At 43.7% G+C, this 15,000-nt stretch overlaps 3 protein-coding genes across 3 annotated transcripts in view; all 3 read left to right on the top strand.

The window, feature by feature from the left end:
- The window catches only part of ano7 (anoctamin 7), a 48,285-nt gene extending 42,609 nt beyond the window's left edge, over positions 1-5,676 (top strand). Inside the window, exons 17-25 of the mRNA XM_034603572.1 lie at positions 171-282; positions 618-672; positions 841-938; positions 2,323-2,498; positions 2,574-2,779; positions 3,116-3,258; positions 3,901-3,991; positions 4,416-4,535; positions 4,669-5,676. Of these exons, the coding sequence (XP_034459463.1) occupies positions 171-282; positions 618-672; positions 841-938; positions 2,323-2,498; positions 2,574-2,779; positions 3,116-3,258; positions 3,901-3,991; positions 4,416-4,535; positions 4,669-4,824 (1,157 nt within the window). The 3' untranslated portion in view covers positions 4,825-5,676. The remainder of the gene's footprint in view (positions 1-170; positions 283-617; positions 673-840; positions 939-2,322; positions 2,499-2,573; positions 2,780-3,115; positions 3,259-3,900; positions 3,992-4,415; positions 4,536-4,668) is intronic.
- Positions 5,677-6,413: 737 nt separating this feature from the next.
- Positions 6,414-11,155, top strand: eif4h (eukaryotic translation initiation factor 4h). Its single transcript, XM_034603650.1, is given in 8 exon segments — positions 6,414-6,570; positions 8,511-8,707; positions 9,038-9,102; positions 9,318-9,450; positions 10,022-10,132; positions 10,410-10,432; positions 10,434-10,620; positions 10,766-11,155. Coding segments are annotated over 8 exon segments (921 nt in total). The 5' UTR covers positions 6,414-6,505; the 3' UTR covers positions 10,906-11,155.
- Positions 11,156-14,398: 3,243 nt separating this feature from the next.
- rffl (ring finger and FYVE-like domain containing E3 ubiquitin protein ligase) overlaps positions 14,399-15,000 on the top strand; it is a 7,754-nt gene continuing 7,152 nt past the window's right edge. The window contains 1 exon segment of the mRNA XM_034603643.1: positions 14,399-14,656. The gene's annotated coding sequence lies outside the window, so the exon portion shown is untranslated.

The following is a 15,000-nucleotide window of genomic DNA, read 5'->3' as shown; positions in this document are numbered from 1 at the left end:
TAACTTCTGTATATATGTTCTGTAGGTGTGTTCAGTCAGATGATGTTTGTTTAATGCTTCTGTGTGTGTGTGTGTGTGTGTGTGTGTGTGTGTGTGTGTGTGTGTGTGTGTGTGTGTGTGTGTGTGTGTGTGTGTGTGTGTGTGTGTGTGTGTGTGTGTGTGTCTGTCAGAAATGCATCGCACTCAGAGTAAATACGAAGACATGTTCATCCTCAAAGTTTTCATCTTCCAGTTTGTCAATTTCTACTCGTCTCCGGTTTACATCGCCTTCTTCAAAGGCAGGTGAGAACTCCTCCAGCCAATCACAACAAAGGACAAGGATTTACGCCTTTACAATTCTCTTTTTTCCTTTATTGCTACCCCTCATTTCCTCAGCCACAGCGCCACCTGCAGGTTGATGATGAAAACTGTGAATGAAAGAAAAAAACAGTTCTTACAATTTAGTGAAAACATCACTAGGATTATTTAGTATTCAGTTTCTGCCAGTATATCCTTTCACCTATATCTTACACACTGAACCTTTCAAATGAAGCAGCAGAAAGTGTCCATGTGATGGAATAAAACATGAAACACTGAACGTTTAACAGCTGATTCTTTGTCTGTTTGTGTGTGTTCAGGTTTGTTGGTTACCCTGGAAACTACAACACTCTGTTTGGAGTTCGCAATGAAGATGTGAGTCTGTCGATTGTCTGATGAAGATGAAGAATAAAAGAAGATAGAACATCATTCATTTTTTATGCCACTAATTTACCCAGATATTGATGTGTCTGTGGGCGACTATTTGATTTATAAATGAGAGGGAGAGACAGAGAGAGGTTTATTTGTGCTTCTGTGTTTCAGTGTGGAGCAGGAGGGTGTCTGGTTGAACTGACTCAAGAGTTGCTGGTCATCATGGTCGGAAAACAGCTGATCAATAACATCCAGGAGTTCATCGTCCCGTAAACACACTGAAATATATATATGATGTATTTATTATGACTGTACATGAAGATGCCCCCTGGTGGCTGGTTGTAATGATGGTCTTTATATACAGTCACTGATCCTCTTTATATACAGTCACTGATCCTCTTTATATACAGTCACTGATCCTCTTTATATACAGTCACTGATCCTCTTTATATACAGTTACTGATCATCTTTATATACAGTCACTGATCCTCTGTATATACAGTCAGTGATGGTCTTTATATACAGTCACTGATCATCTTTATATACAGTCACTGATGGTCTTTATATACAGTCACTGATCGTCTTTATATACAGTCACTGATCGTCTTTATATACAGTCACTGATCCTCTTTATATACAGTCACTGATCATCTTTATATACAGTCACTGATGGTCTTTATATACAGTCACTGATCGTCTTTATATACAGTCACTGATCGTCTTTATATACAGTCACTGATCCTCTTTATATACAGTCACTGATCCTCTTTATATACAGTCACTGATCATCTTTATATACAGTCACTGATCATCTTTATATACAGTCACTGATCCTCTTTATATACAGTCACTGATCCTCTTTATATACAGTCACTGATCCTCTTTATATACAGTCACTGATCATCTTTATATACAGTCACTGATCCTCTTTATATACAGTCACTGATCCTCTTTATATACAGTCACTGATCCTCTTTATATACAGTCACTGATCATCTTTATATACAGTCACTGATCATCTTTATATACAGTCACTGATCCTCTTTATATACAGTCACTGATCATCTTTATATACAGTCACTGATCCTCTTTATATACAGTCACTGATCATCTTTATATACAGTCACTGATCCTCTTTATATACAGTCACTGATGGTCTTTATATACAGTCGCTGATCATCTTTATATACAGTCACTGATGGTCTTTATATACAGTCACTGATCCTCTTTATATACAGTCACTGATGGTCTTTATATACAGTCACTGATCCTCTTTATATACAGTCACTGATCATCTTTATATACAGTCACTGATGGTCTTTATATACAGTCACTGATCCTCTTTATATACAGTCACTGATCATCTTTATATACAGTCACTGATCCTCTTTATATACAGTCACTGATGGTCTTTATATACAGTCACTGATCATCTTTATATACAGTCACTGATGGTCTTTATATACAGTCACTGATCATCTTTATATACAGTCACTGATGGTCTTTATATACAGTCACTGATCATCTTTATATACAGTCACTGATCATCTTTATATACAGTCACTGATCATCTTTATATACAGTCACTGATGGTGTTGTATTATAGACAACGTTTCTGACTCTGAATGAAAGTGAAGGTTCATTATTTGGCAGGAAGTTAAAGTCCTGGTGGCAGAAGAGGAGGATGAGTCCAGTGCAGAGGGAGGTGAAGGAAGATGGAGGAGAGGAGGCTCAGTGGGAACAGCACCAGCAGGGGGAGCTCCCTCCCTGGGAGGCCGACTACCAGCTCTTGGTGTGTGATGGTCTCCTCAGCGAGTACCTGGAGATGGGTGAGTCACGGGGCTGCTGGGAGATGTAGTGTTTTGTATGAACCTGTAACTCTTCATCCTCCTCGTCTTCCTCAGTGATTCAGTTTGGTTTCATCACCATCTTTGTGGCGGCATGTCCTCTCGCTCCTTTCTTCGCTCTCATTAATAACTGGGTGGAGATTCGATTGGATGCTCAGAAGTTTGTTACTGAATATCGCCGCCCTGTGGTGGAGCAAGCTCAGGACATCGGCATCTGGTTACCCATCATGCAGTTCATCACACACACAGCTGTCCTCAGCAACGTAAGACTCTCTCATGCACTTCTATCTTTAATTTGGACAAGTTACTTAACTAAATGAACACAGACGTCTTCAAACAGCATTTATAAGCAGCCAATAGAATCTGACCTTTTAAGAGGGGGGGGGGGGGGGGGGGGCTGTGGCTGAGGGGGGTAGAGTGGCCGTCCTCTAACCAGAAGCTTGATGCCAGCCCATCTGTGTGCCAAAGTGTCCTTGAGCAAGATATTGATCCCTGAACTGCCCTCATAGAAAAAAGTACAGCCTATAGATGCACTGTATGAATGTGTATGTGACCATATAAATACAGATCTTTGACCTTTTCCATATCTGCATTTTCAGGCGTTCCTCATAGCGTTCACTTCGTCCTTCCTGCCTCGTCTGTACTATCGCTACACCAGAGACAGCACACTGAGCGGCTTCATCAACTTCACACTGGCAACATCCCACAACTACACCCAGCAAGACAAGAGCACATCCTGCAGGTAGGTAACGTCACTGCTGGTCCATGTGACACTGATATGACGTCTCCACCAGGTCCAATAAATGAAGTCTGTCTAGCGCCCAGGCCACACTCGCCATGGTTGCGTGGAACGGCTGTGCTGCGGTTCTGCTACGTGTCGTGGTTGTCTGTTGTCCACACTGACAGAGTGCGGTTCTGCCAGCGCTATGTTCATACATAGGGTTTGGCTTGAAAATGGCCATAAATACTTCTGTATTTCCTTGTATAAAGTACTCCTATATACTCAAATAAATACCAGTACGATACAATGTGAAGCCGTTCATCTTCCACTCCAGCAAATATTTCACAATAAAAACCTTTTTTAAACAAATAATGGATTTAGTCAACAGACACGCTGGAGTGCTTTTATTTTGAAAAGGGTAGGCTACTGGAAGTCAACATATTCAACAGATAAACATTGAAACATTTAAAAAATATCATTTTCACTATTTGCTCTGAACCTTGCGCAGTACACGAAAACAATCAGCGAGACAACAAATCTCTAGAAGAGCAGCACGGCTGAGCCGCAGCAGTGTGGCCCGGTTGTAATAGAGCAGAGGAAGTGTGCTATGAGTTTTATATCATCATAAGACAATAATGATGTGAAGTTCTTTTTTGTCTGCAGGTATCAGGGTTTCAGGGATGAAAATGGTCAATACCTGCCACATTTCTTTCACCTCCTCGCCATACAACTGGCTTTCGTTATCATCTTTGAGGTTAGTGTCTGTGTCTCTCGCACATCAGGTTAATTTAAAGAGTGTGTAAGGTTTAGATGCTCTCGTCTATGGAAGATTTTATACAACTAAAGCCCGACACTTAAAAGTGTACTCTGCTGATGTTTAGGTCTCATCGTTTGCCACCATTATCTCATTCCAATACTGAGAAGGATCCATTCGTCTGAGCCTTTGTTGCTTGGAGATAGAAGGATGCATTTATTGGATGCTTTTGAAGATACCCTTGAAATGGTGCAGCTTAGTTCTGCCACTGTGAGACAATCATTCTTCAAATACAGACTTGATCTGGTTCACCCTATTCACCTGCTTCAGCTGGGCTGTAGCTGAGTAGTCAACAAGTGAAGAAAGCTCTAGGTTTGCCTCCTGGTGAGTGAATGGATCATGACTGCTCTTCCCTGTTCCTAAGCATGTGGTCTTCTTCATTGGTCGTCTGATCGACTTGATGGTCCCTGACATCCCTGAGGAGGTGGAGATGAAGATTAAGAGGGAGCACTACATGGCTAAAGGGGCACTGGCTGAGAACCGGGTACAGTGAATTTGTTTTATGTTTGTCTAGTTTGGTATCACCTGTTGTAGTTGTTTGTGCTTTGGCACAGATCTAGTTTGTCACAACGTATTTTGGAGTCTCTGTTGAAGTTTAGTTAATTCTGTGCTTCCAGACTGTGAGGGACACCATTTTTCCTGGTGAACAAGACCCTCTGTCCTGCAGTCTGAGACAGCGCGGATCTAGACCCTCGCAACCAACACAGAATGAGTTCCCACCACCGAACTTGAAGAAGATCCCAGAGGAAACGGACTCACGAGGCAGTTGCTAAGATGAAGCAGTGGACTCTGTCCTGGATGTCTTCCTATTACCTCACCATCCACTTTGAAATGACTGAGCTTCTCCTTCTGATTGACCTTCCTGACAAAACCTCTGTGAGACTTCCACAAGTTCAACAAGAACCGTGTTAAATCCTCAAAGGTCCTTCAAGAACTTTGCAGGACCTACAAGATAGAGAAGATGTAGAGCTACAAGACCATTATTGGATCTACAACAACAAAAACACTTCTGCTAGATTTATTGGACCTCTGCTCGACTTTAACAAGACCAGCAAGACTCCTAATTGTCTACTAGATCTACATGTGTTGAAATGAACCTCTACATATCCTACGAGAGAAAGGGCCAATAGGACCTAAATGTATGTGACAGCTGCACTAGAGCTACATGATGTCAGCTAAACTTGAAGGAGATCTCCATATCACATCTGCAAGACCTCTGCTCGACATCGACAAGAACTACAAGAGGATCAGTCATTGCCCTTTAAGAACTCCATAAGAGGCTGACACAAGATGTTTCCAAGTTCTCTGCAAGACCTTCAACACATTTGTTAGAGCATCACACAATCTAAGAGTCCTCTGTTATATCTCTACAGGATCTCTCATAGATTACTACAAGAACTACTCTGCAGGAGCAAAAACTCTGTCCTTTCAGAGAGTACCTCCCTGTTATAATGCTCACAAGTGCATTTAAAAACTTCCCTTCCCTTTTGAAAATGTTTTTCTTTCTCATTTTACTGTTCCAGATCTCACTTCTTTGTTGTGTCAGAGAGGGATTCTGTGTCTTGGCTACAAAAACGAATCTTCTTTTCAATAAAGCATTATTTTGCTCTTTTTTTTACCCAGAACGTGTTGTTTGAGAACCCTAACCCTAGTGTATGAAGTAGTTATTAATGATATTTTGAGCAACTTATTCTTATTATCTTTTGTCTCCACTTGATGATCATGCTGATATGACAGACTTGGATCACATCGTACACTACGTTCCTCTCCGTGGAAGATATAACCAAACTGTAGTCTGGCTATAACTTGTCTATGAAAAGTCTCTTACATGGAAGTTATGATCAAGTCAGTGTATGCACATAACCTTTGTATGTTTCACATTCACCATCTTTACTGCTATCTCCTCCTACTGTTTTTAATGTATTGCATGGTTTCAATGCTGTTTTACTATAAATTTATATTCAATAGTATTCTGCCATTGTTATTTAGTGTTTTCTTTCTTTTTGAAATGCCTGTGTGGTCTTTTCTCAGCAAGTACTGAATAAAATGTGTCATGTTATTCATAATTTATAATCTGAATCACTTTTATACAACAATTTAGACTAAACTTTAGAAAACAATTTTGGGGGCTTTTAGATGTTGTATGCTAAACATATTGTAACTAAAAAATATATTTTACTGCAAATGTCCATGAAGGTGCAACATGAGTCAGAGCAGCTGGAGATAATGCACCAATGGATTCAATTTTACTAAATGCTATGTATTCAAATGTGTGTGATTAAATAACATTTACTTTGGTTTAATCTCCTAATCACTCATTAATAAAACATGTCCAAAGAGGTGAACATTAGAAGCGTGTGAGTGTGGGGTTTCCCGGTCAGGCGGCCTGCGGACACCTAAGCCCGCTCCGTGTGTGACGTGTAGGACCTCCTCCTCCGACACACAGCAGCAGTAATGGCGGACTACGACAGCTACGATGACCGGGACCGGGCCTACGGCAGCTTCGGCGGCGGCAGAGGGTGAGTGTCCGCTCCGCTCGGCAGCTTCGCCGTGTGACTCAAACACAAACCCCGGCGGGACCGTGTTTCCCTCTGCTGTCCGCCCCGAGCCCCGGAACAGGCCGCGAAGCTCGTCCCGCCCGGCGCCTGCTGAGTGAAACGGGCCCGAGAGAGGGAGGGCGGCGGGGAGCGGCTGGGAAACACCGTGGTCCCGCAGCTAACATGCTAACTGCTAGCATGGGGCTAACTGCGCACAGACAGTGAAACTGACGGACTGTTCCGTTGGGGATCGCCCCGGAGCTCGGCGGTAAAACACGGTAATCTGTTCGGTGTTGGGATAAATGAACCGGTCCCGGGGAGAGGCGGGACGGAGCGGGACAGGAGGCCGCGGTGTGTGGAGCTGGTGGCGGAGCTGCAGACTGCCCGCATGGCTCCATCATGTGTCCGCAGCTGCACATTGATCCGCGTAGTGAACACACATGAGGGATCGACCCGGACCAGCAGTCGATGTGTGGTGGTTGTAGGTGAAGCCGGTTGTTGTGCTGCTGCTCCATCGCCCTCATGGTGATGAATGAAAGCAGCAGGGACATCACATGTGTGTTTGTTGGTGAATCTGCTGCATCAGGAGCTTCACGTTGTTTCTGTGCGGAGCCTGTTCCTACATGACCCTCAGGGTTTCACGGTCTTCACTGGCTCCGTGTTCACACATCCGAACACTGAGCATGCTCCAACAGTTTGGTGGAAACTCCACAGATTCGGTTACTGCGGCTGTTTTAAGGTGTTTTCTGTATAAACCGTTCTCACCACGTTTAAACGTGTCTCCCTCAGTCTTCAACGGACGCTAGCATGTTTATTTCATTTCACTCCGCTGTATTCAGACACAATCCGTCACTGATTTGACTCGTGCTTCACTTCTCTGGGTTTTTGTGATAAAGGTCGATTACTTCTTTTTATCACTGTAAAGCATAGAAGTGTTCACCTGGCGTCCGCGAATCACTGGGTTCGGTCTTTAGGTTTAATGGTAACAATCTTTACTGAAGAGCGTGGTCAGGATGAGGGCGGGGCTAGTTCATTCATTACACCTGGTATTCTATAGGTTGTAGACAGACATGTTGCACAAAAAAATCTAAGTGCCAACGTTTCACATGCACTGAAGCAGCGTGGACCTTCAGGAGACCTGAAGCAAAGGGACTCTGTACCAGCAACAGAATATCTGAGCACAGATCCAAGCTGGAGCAGGGTCTGTTTGAGTGCAAGTGCAGGGAGTGAGAGCAATAGATAAACTGAAGGTGAAATTATTAAGACCTGCTCTCAACCTGAAAGACCACATTCTCGCATAGAAGACATGAATGTAAGACATTTGTGTCAAACCCGTCTGTAGTTAGACTCAGTGACGATTCATTTATATTCGTTTACACTGTAGTTTTAGAGAAAACACCAAAGTTACACCGGAGAGAAACAGATCTGTGTGTTGCAGGCAGCATCACAGATGCTAAAGTTAGCGAGTGCTGCTGGTTAGATTTTATGGACACTAATGTTACCGTGGCTCTTCTGGTAGGTAGCCTGTGTTCATTACTGCCCACTGTGGTGAATCAGAACTTGGTTGTGTGGTCGTGAGGTGAATGTTACGGAAAAGTGAGCGCGACATAATAGTCGTGATCGAAAACTAGTTTTATGTTCAAGTCAATGACGCTTTACTGGCAGACATAACAAACTACTAATACTTTACTAACACTTATAATAGTAGCAACAACAGTAATAAGTGTAATTGAAAATGATATTAACAACACAAAGAACATAGACATGTGTGTATAATTGATTCTTTATTTTATGCTGTTGATTTTTTTGATCAGATATCTGGCTGTTTAAGATTTAAATTTGTATTTGGGTTGTACTCCACATCTCACGGTGCTCTGTTTTTCTGTATCCTTTGATCCTCTCTGTGTCCCCCACCTTCTCAGGCCCCGTGGCGGCTCTGGCCCTGGAGGCCCCGGTGGTCCCAAGAAGCAGAAGGAGTTGCCGTCAGAGCCTCCGTTCACAGCGTTCGTGGGAAACCTGCCGTTCTACGCGGTTCAAGGAGACATCGACATAATCTTCAAAGAGCTCAAGCTTCGCAGCGTCCGATTGGTTAGAGACAAAGAGACAGACAAGTTTAAAGGTCAGAGCATTTTATTTTATATGAGATGTTTGTTTGTTCTGAACAAAATGTAATCTTGTCAGGTAATGGTTAAAGGGATAGTTCAACGAAACCACTTCTGGAGTCTCAGGGGTAAACAGTGTCAGAGCAGAATCCAATAGAATTAAAGTCAATTGGAGTTTTTTTTTATTCATTTACAGGAAGGAGAAATTTACGTTTTTCAGTTTCTGTCTGTTACACTGCACGTTGTCTTTCTGTTTGAACGTGAAGCTTTTGATGTTTAAAACAGAAGATGTTATAAAGCTCAGATCGATAAAGAGACGATGTGACTTCTGTTTCGTGTCCCTTCAGGTTTTTGTTATGTGGAGTTTGAAGACCTGGAATCTCTAAAAGAAGCTCTGACGTACGATGGCGCTGTGAGTATATGAACGTCACGCTTTTATTTCTTCAGTGTGACAAGAATTCGTCAGATTACTGATCGACACATGAAGCCTGATTCTCTGAGTCACAAAATTCATAAATATTTGAATAGTATTATGGAAAAAATGTTGAATAAATGAACATGAAATATTGGGGGAAAGATTTGGATAGAGCTCGGTCTTCAGCCTGACATGACCTCTGACCCCTGCAGCTGCTGGGTGAGAGATCACTGAGGGTAGACATCGCAGAGGGACGAAGGCAAGAACGAGGAGGCAGCTCCGGCTACGGCTCCGGCTTCAGGAAAGACGAAGGCAGAGGTACGGGCAACCAATCCCCACCAGGAAGTAGGTCAAAGAGCGAGTTGGTTTGTTAACTTTGGTGTTTGATTCGTCCTCTGCTTCTTCATCCATCAATCATTTCAACCCCCTCCTTTCTCTCACACACACACACACACACACACACACAGGGGCAGAAATAAAAAGATCAAGTTTTGTTGCTTCGTCTTCTCTAACATCCTCCTCTGATTGGCTGATGAACAACTAACAAGCTCCGCCTCTTCAGTGCTGTCCTTCCAGAAGGAGGCGTCGCCACCTCCTACTCAGTTTCCTCCGCTGATTCCTCCTCTCTTTATTTACCTCCTCCTCTCCTTCCCCCTCTCTCCTCTACTTCTCTCCTCTCCTCCTCTCTCCTCTACTTTTCTCCTCTCCTCTCCTTTCCTACTGTCCTCTCTCCTCTCCTTCCTTCCCCCTCTCCTCCTCTCCCTCCCTTCCCTCTCCTCTCCTTCCCCCCATCCTCATCTCCTCACCTCTCCCCCTGTCTCCTTTCCTACTGTCCTCTCTCCTCTCCTTCCTTCTCTCCTCTCCTCCTCTCCATCCCCCTCTCCTCTCGGCGTTAAACTCCCCCTGTCCTCTGCAGGTCGAGGTTTTCGATCTGCTCCCAGAGGAGGCGCAGGAGGAGGACAGGACTCCAGTGAGGATTTCAGCGACCAACCAGGAGGACGTGCAGTCAGAGAGTCCAGCGGCTCAGGTTGGACAACAGCCGATCCCAGCCGGCCAATCAGAACAATGCTGGGCTGTAGCCAATCAAATGGCAGGATAATGTCTCAGAAGAAACATTTTATGTTAAGAAATTAAAGTAGAATCAACTGAACCTCAAACAGCTGTGATATGCTAATGAACTGCAGCCCCCCCCCCCCCCCATTCCTCTCACCTCAGCCATCTCATGCTAATGTGTCACGTTACAGGATCCAGATGCTGCAGGTCACCTGACTTACCTGTCTGTGCACACCTGTCTGTCTCCACAGGTTTTAGAGATGATGATTACATGGGGGGGGCGGGGTCGAGGTGGAAGCGGTCGCCCTGGTGAGAGAAGGGGTGGTGGTGGAGGACCAGGAGCAGGACCGGGAGCGGGACCGGGAGCGGGGCCGGGAGCGGGAGCAGCAGGAGGAGGACCAGGTCGCTTCAGAGACGCTCCTCCCCGTGGAGGAACGCCAGACTTCAGAGAACCATCTGAAGGTTCCCCTCTCAACGTTTATTAAGTCATTTAGTCGAGTTAACGTGAAGCTACTTGTCAGTTGTTTAGTTAAATCAACACATTTAATCAGCTTCATTAAAATGAGTTGAACTGACTCATATTGTTTGTTTGTTGTCGTCTGCACAGAGGAGCGTGCACAGCGGCCTCGGCTGCAGCTGAAGCCTCGGACTGTCTCTCTGCCACTCAACCAGGTCGCCAACCCAAACTCGGCCATCTTCGGTGGAGCCAAGCCACGAGAGGAGGTGATGTCAAGAGAAAAACCTTAAGAGACTGAAGGCTGCAGGGGGAGGGGGGAGGGAGAGAGGGAGGGGGTTTAGAGTGAGTGAATAGAGAACGTGGATGAATGAACAGGATGAGATTAAACGCCACAGTTAGCATTCCTTCCTCACAGACGGACAGTGAGCGATCGGACGCCGTCCTCCCTCTCCTCTCTTTCTTCTTCTCCCCCTCCTCTCTTTCTTCTTCTTCCTGTTTGAGTTTAGTTTCTGCAGAATATTTATTCTAAGTCAGAATAAAGACGAAACACTGATGAGTAATAAACCTGTAAACACACAACGAGCAGCTTGTGAATGCATGTCCCAACTTTGGGTTTCTCTGCGACGCCCCCCTCATCACCGCTTACTGTGATGTCATACCTGCTTCATCCAGTAGCCCCGCCCATCCCCCTCCTCAAAACTCGTTACGTTTTTCTCTCCCACAGAACGAAACCCAGAGGTTGAGTTTGAAGCATTATGTAGTAGCCCCGCCCCGCCCTGATTGTTTGCAGTCATTTTTTCTTCTCCACTGTTGCTTGTTGCCGTGGAGACATCACTCAGGTGTTCCAGCTTTGATCCAAACAGTCTTCATACTTTTCTCTGTGTCGTTTCATCATCTGTGGTCCCTGGGTGGGCGGGGTTTCACCCGTGTCACCGTAGCCTGCTCTCGACCACCTCAGCCCCGCCCCCACTCGTATCAGCTTGTCTTCTTTCAAACGGACACCTGATGCTTCAGCATGATCTGTTCTGTTCCCATGATGCACTGGTGGTAGTTGACGCCTTTGTTGTTGATCAGTCCAGCATGAGACCTAGTGCTGCGTTCAGTTTCTGTGGGATTTTCTTCCATTTGGCAACCTAATTACTGTTGCTGTGCCGCTGCATTCAGTTGCTGAGGAAAAAAGCAGTTTATTCACCGAAATCTGACAAATATTCACATTTCAAAACCAGTGACAACCAAGTTTGTCTGGAAACCAAAGAGTCTGACATATTGTATGGTGTAGCCAGTCATGGCTTCTCTGATTGGTTGTCTCGAGCTGATGGGTAATCCAGACTATTTTGATGGATGAGTTCTTCGTTGTTACAGAACCTGTTCGGTTCAATGCGATTCATGGTGTCCACACTGAACGCTGCTCACGAAGAAGTTTCCATTGATCCACATTGAAACTTCACTTGAAGTGGATTCATCTGAAAAAACAGATGATGGGGGAAAAAGAAGTGAACAAACAGAAAACGAGACTCTTTGTTCTTTCCTCTCCCCCCCTCCCCCTATTTTGCCCCTATGATGCCAAGGCACCTTTTTCCACTGTTCAAAAACAGAAATATTATTTGATAGAGAAATGGAGATAAAGAGAGGATGCAAATATTTAAAAGGAAAAGCCTTGTTTTCTTCCTTTTTAATACATTTTGTCTCTTTTCATTCTTCTTCTGTTCTTTTATCCCTCATTGGTTTTTCTTTTCATTGTCTGATGTAATGTTAATTGTCTCCTCTTTGTTCCTGTCTTGCCCAACCTCTCACAGGGCACCAATCCTGGTTCGGTCAGTCTGTGTGTGGAGTTTGCATGTTCTCCCGCTGTGGGTTTTCTCCGGCTTCCTCCCACAGTCCGAACAAACAGATTTGTGTTAGTTTAATTGGAGACTCTAAATTGACTGTATTATTGAATGGGAGTGTAAATGTCTGTGTGTTGGCCCTGTGTCCACTGGCGACCTGTCCAGGGTGAACCTCGCTTCTCAACCAATATCAGCTGGGAATGGTTCCATCTCCCTGGAACCAAGGAATAGGTCTTCTAGATAAGGGATGGATGGATGTTCCTGTCTTTCCTCACGTGTCTGATTTCTCTCCTTTATTCTCCCCTATTTTTGATGACCAAAATTTCATAGAAAAGTATTTACAGAAGGGAAGAATGAATGAACAGAAAAGGGGGGAACTACTAGAAAAGATAGTATGAAAAATGTTTTTCTTCCCTAATTTTATTTTTTCCCTTTGCTTTTTGCTCCCATTTCTTCACCTCTTTCTGTTTCCAATCTCTCCACTGTTCTTCATCTGTCTTTGTTTACAGCAATGAGTCATTTAAACCACCTCCTGACATTCTCCTGGCCAGACGGTGGCGCTAACGTGACGTGTTTCAACAGAAAAGAAGAAATTTCAAGTTGTTTTTTTTTTCTGGGCCCTCTCTCGTTACTTCAGTGTGGATCTGTGGAAGTCAACCCCCATTGAGAAAATTTTACAAAACTGGTGAAAAGTTTTGAATGAGCTACAAAGTCAAAGTGAATAATTATCGTACAAAGTTGTAGTTTTGGTTTGTGGTCACCTGTAGTTCCATCTTTAACCTGTTGGCAGATCTGAACTCACTGGTCCTTAACCTGGTCCAGGTCTCTTGTCTCAGTGTGGATCAGGTCTGGGTCTGTAGTGGATCACATGAACAGGATTTAAATCCTCAGTATTTTCAGTCTGCGTCGCTTTGAGAACATTTTAGTCGCTGATAAACTTTGCTTTTGCTTTGTTTCCCAGGACATTAAAAGGAAGAACTTTTTCTTATTGTACCATAGAAAACACACAAAGAAAAAACAAAAAGTAACAGCTGTTTTAACTTTTTCTTTCCAAACAATGTTTATGGCAATAAAACTGTATCATCATCGTACATCCACTAGAATGTGTTTAATTTCAGGGTGGGGAAGGGGCCAAATCCTTGGTTTTTATCTTTTCTTCCAAATTCAAGAAGAATAAAGAATATAGCTCTTTCTGTTCTGCCTCCTGTTTGTCTCTGTGTGGAGGACGTAGATTATTTCTTTACGCTTCCTTCAGTCTTCATGTCACAGGATAACCTCTAAAAGGATTTTGATCTGAATTACAGGTGTGTTGTACAGCAGGTAGGCTGACACTTTACGAATGAACAGTAGAAATTAAACATGGAAGAACCTTAAATAGTGTTAATGGTGTTTCCTGAAATTACTTCAAATCAATCTTGTCATTTCTATCCCAGTATACGAGCAAAATGTGTTATTTGTCGTCATTGTGACAGTTGAGCTTCGATCTGCTCAGACCATGTTCTTGACATTAAATGACGAGTCGTGAATAAGTTGATAAATAGCTTTTGATTGGATCTAGAGACTAAAAATTATACTTTTTAGAGTTCAGCAGGTCTAATGTGTCAGAACGTAAACAATGCAACTAACTCATTTTTGTTTAAATTTCAACAAGCTACAAGACAAATCAGTGAAGATCAGTTAATTTCTCTGAAAGTTACACATGACAACTTTTGTGTGTGTTTTTCTAATTGGACAGTGTTTCAGGGAGAGAGCACGAAAGGTCCTGATTATGTTTGTCTCAATCACAGTGAATGCACCTCCTCCATGTCAGCAGATGGGACATGGACCAAACCAAGTAGACGTTAAACCTGTGTGAAGTCCGGGGGTCGGAGATCCCTTGATTAAAACTTGAGACCCCCTGGAAGTTAAGAAACTGAATTTCAATAAAATGTGTTGTGACGTCACTCGTTCAGGTGAGATGGATGACGTCAGGAGTGGTCCCCCACCAGCGCAGTGAGACAAGAATGTGTGTGTGTGTAGTAGGACTCTTCCTGGTTCACCGCTGTTGTGAGTCTGTTGTGTGTCTGTTGTGAGTCTGTTGCTTCTCTCGGATCAAACTAACCCATGATGCTGTTAACCCTCCCGCTGGACGTGTAACCTGTTAGTTAGTGTGTTACCAGCGGACGCTCGGTGCGGAGTTAGCCGGCTGCTAGCTGCAGGAGTCTGTGGTTAACAGGTAAGACTCGTCTCTGTGGTGGTTAGTTAACTTGTTAACTTAGTTAGTTTAACCCACTGTTACTTTGACTGCGGTTGTTTCATCTGTTGGTTTGTGTTCGTTAGTTTATTTAAACTTCGGAATCATCTACTTCTCTAAGTAGCTTCCTGTTAGCCTGTAGCCTGCTAGCAGCGCAGGGTACTACCGGACTCCGTTAACATGTGACTGAACTGAAAGTTTCGTAGCTCGCAGGTAAACCGATACTGTACCGTAAACAACACGCGTTATTTTTTACACAATTTCCAGAGAAGTGGAGTCGTTCGGCTGAAAGTTGATTCAAAACCAAACCGTTTTTAATCTCATGT

The sequence above is a fragment of the Hippoglossus hippoglossus genome, chromosome 13, assembly GCF_009819705.1.
Source record: "Hippoglossus hippoglossus isolate fHipHip1 chromosome 13, fHipHip1.pri, whole genome shotgun sequence".
NCBI lineage: Eukaryota > Metazoa > Chordata > Actinopteri > Pleuronectiformes > Pleuronectidae > Hippoglossus > Hippoglossus hippoglossus.
The sequence above is the reverse complement of the archived record's forward strand: the minus strand, read 5'-3'. Positions and strand labels throughout refer to the sequence as shown.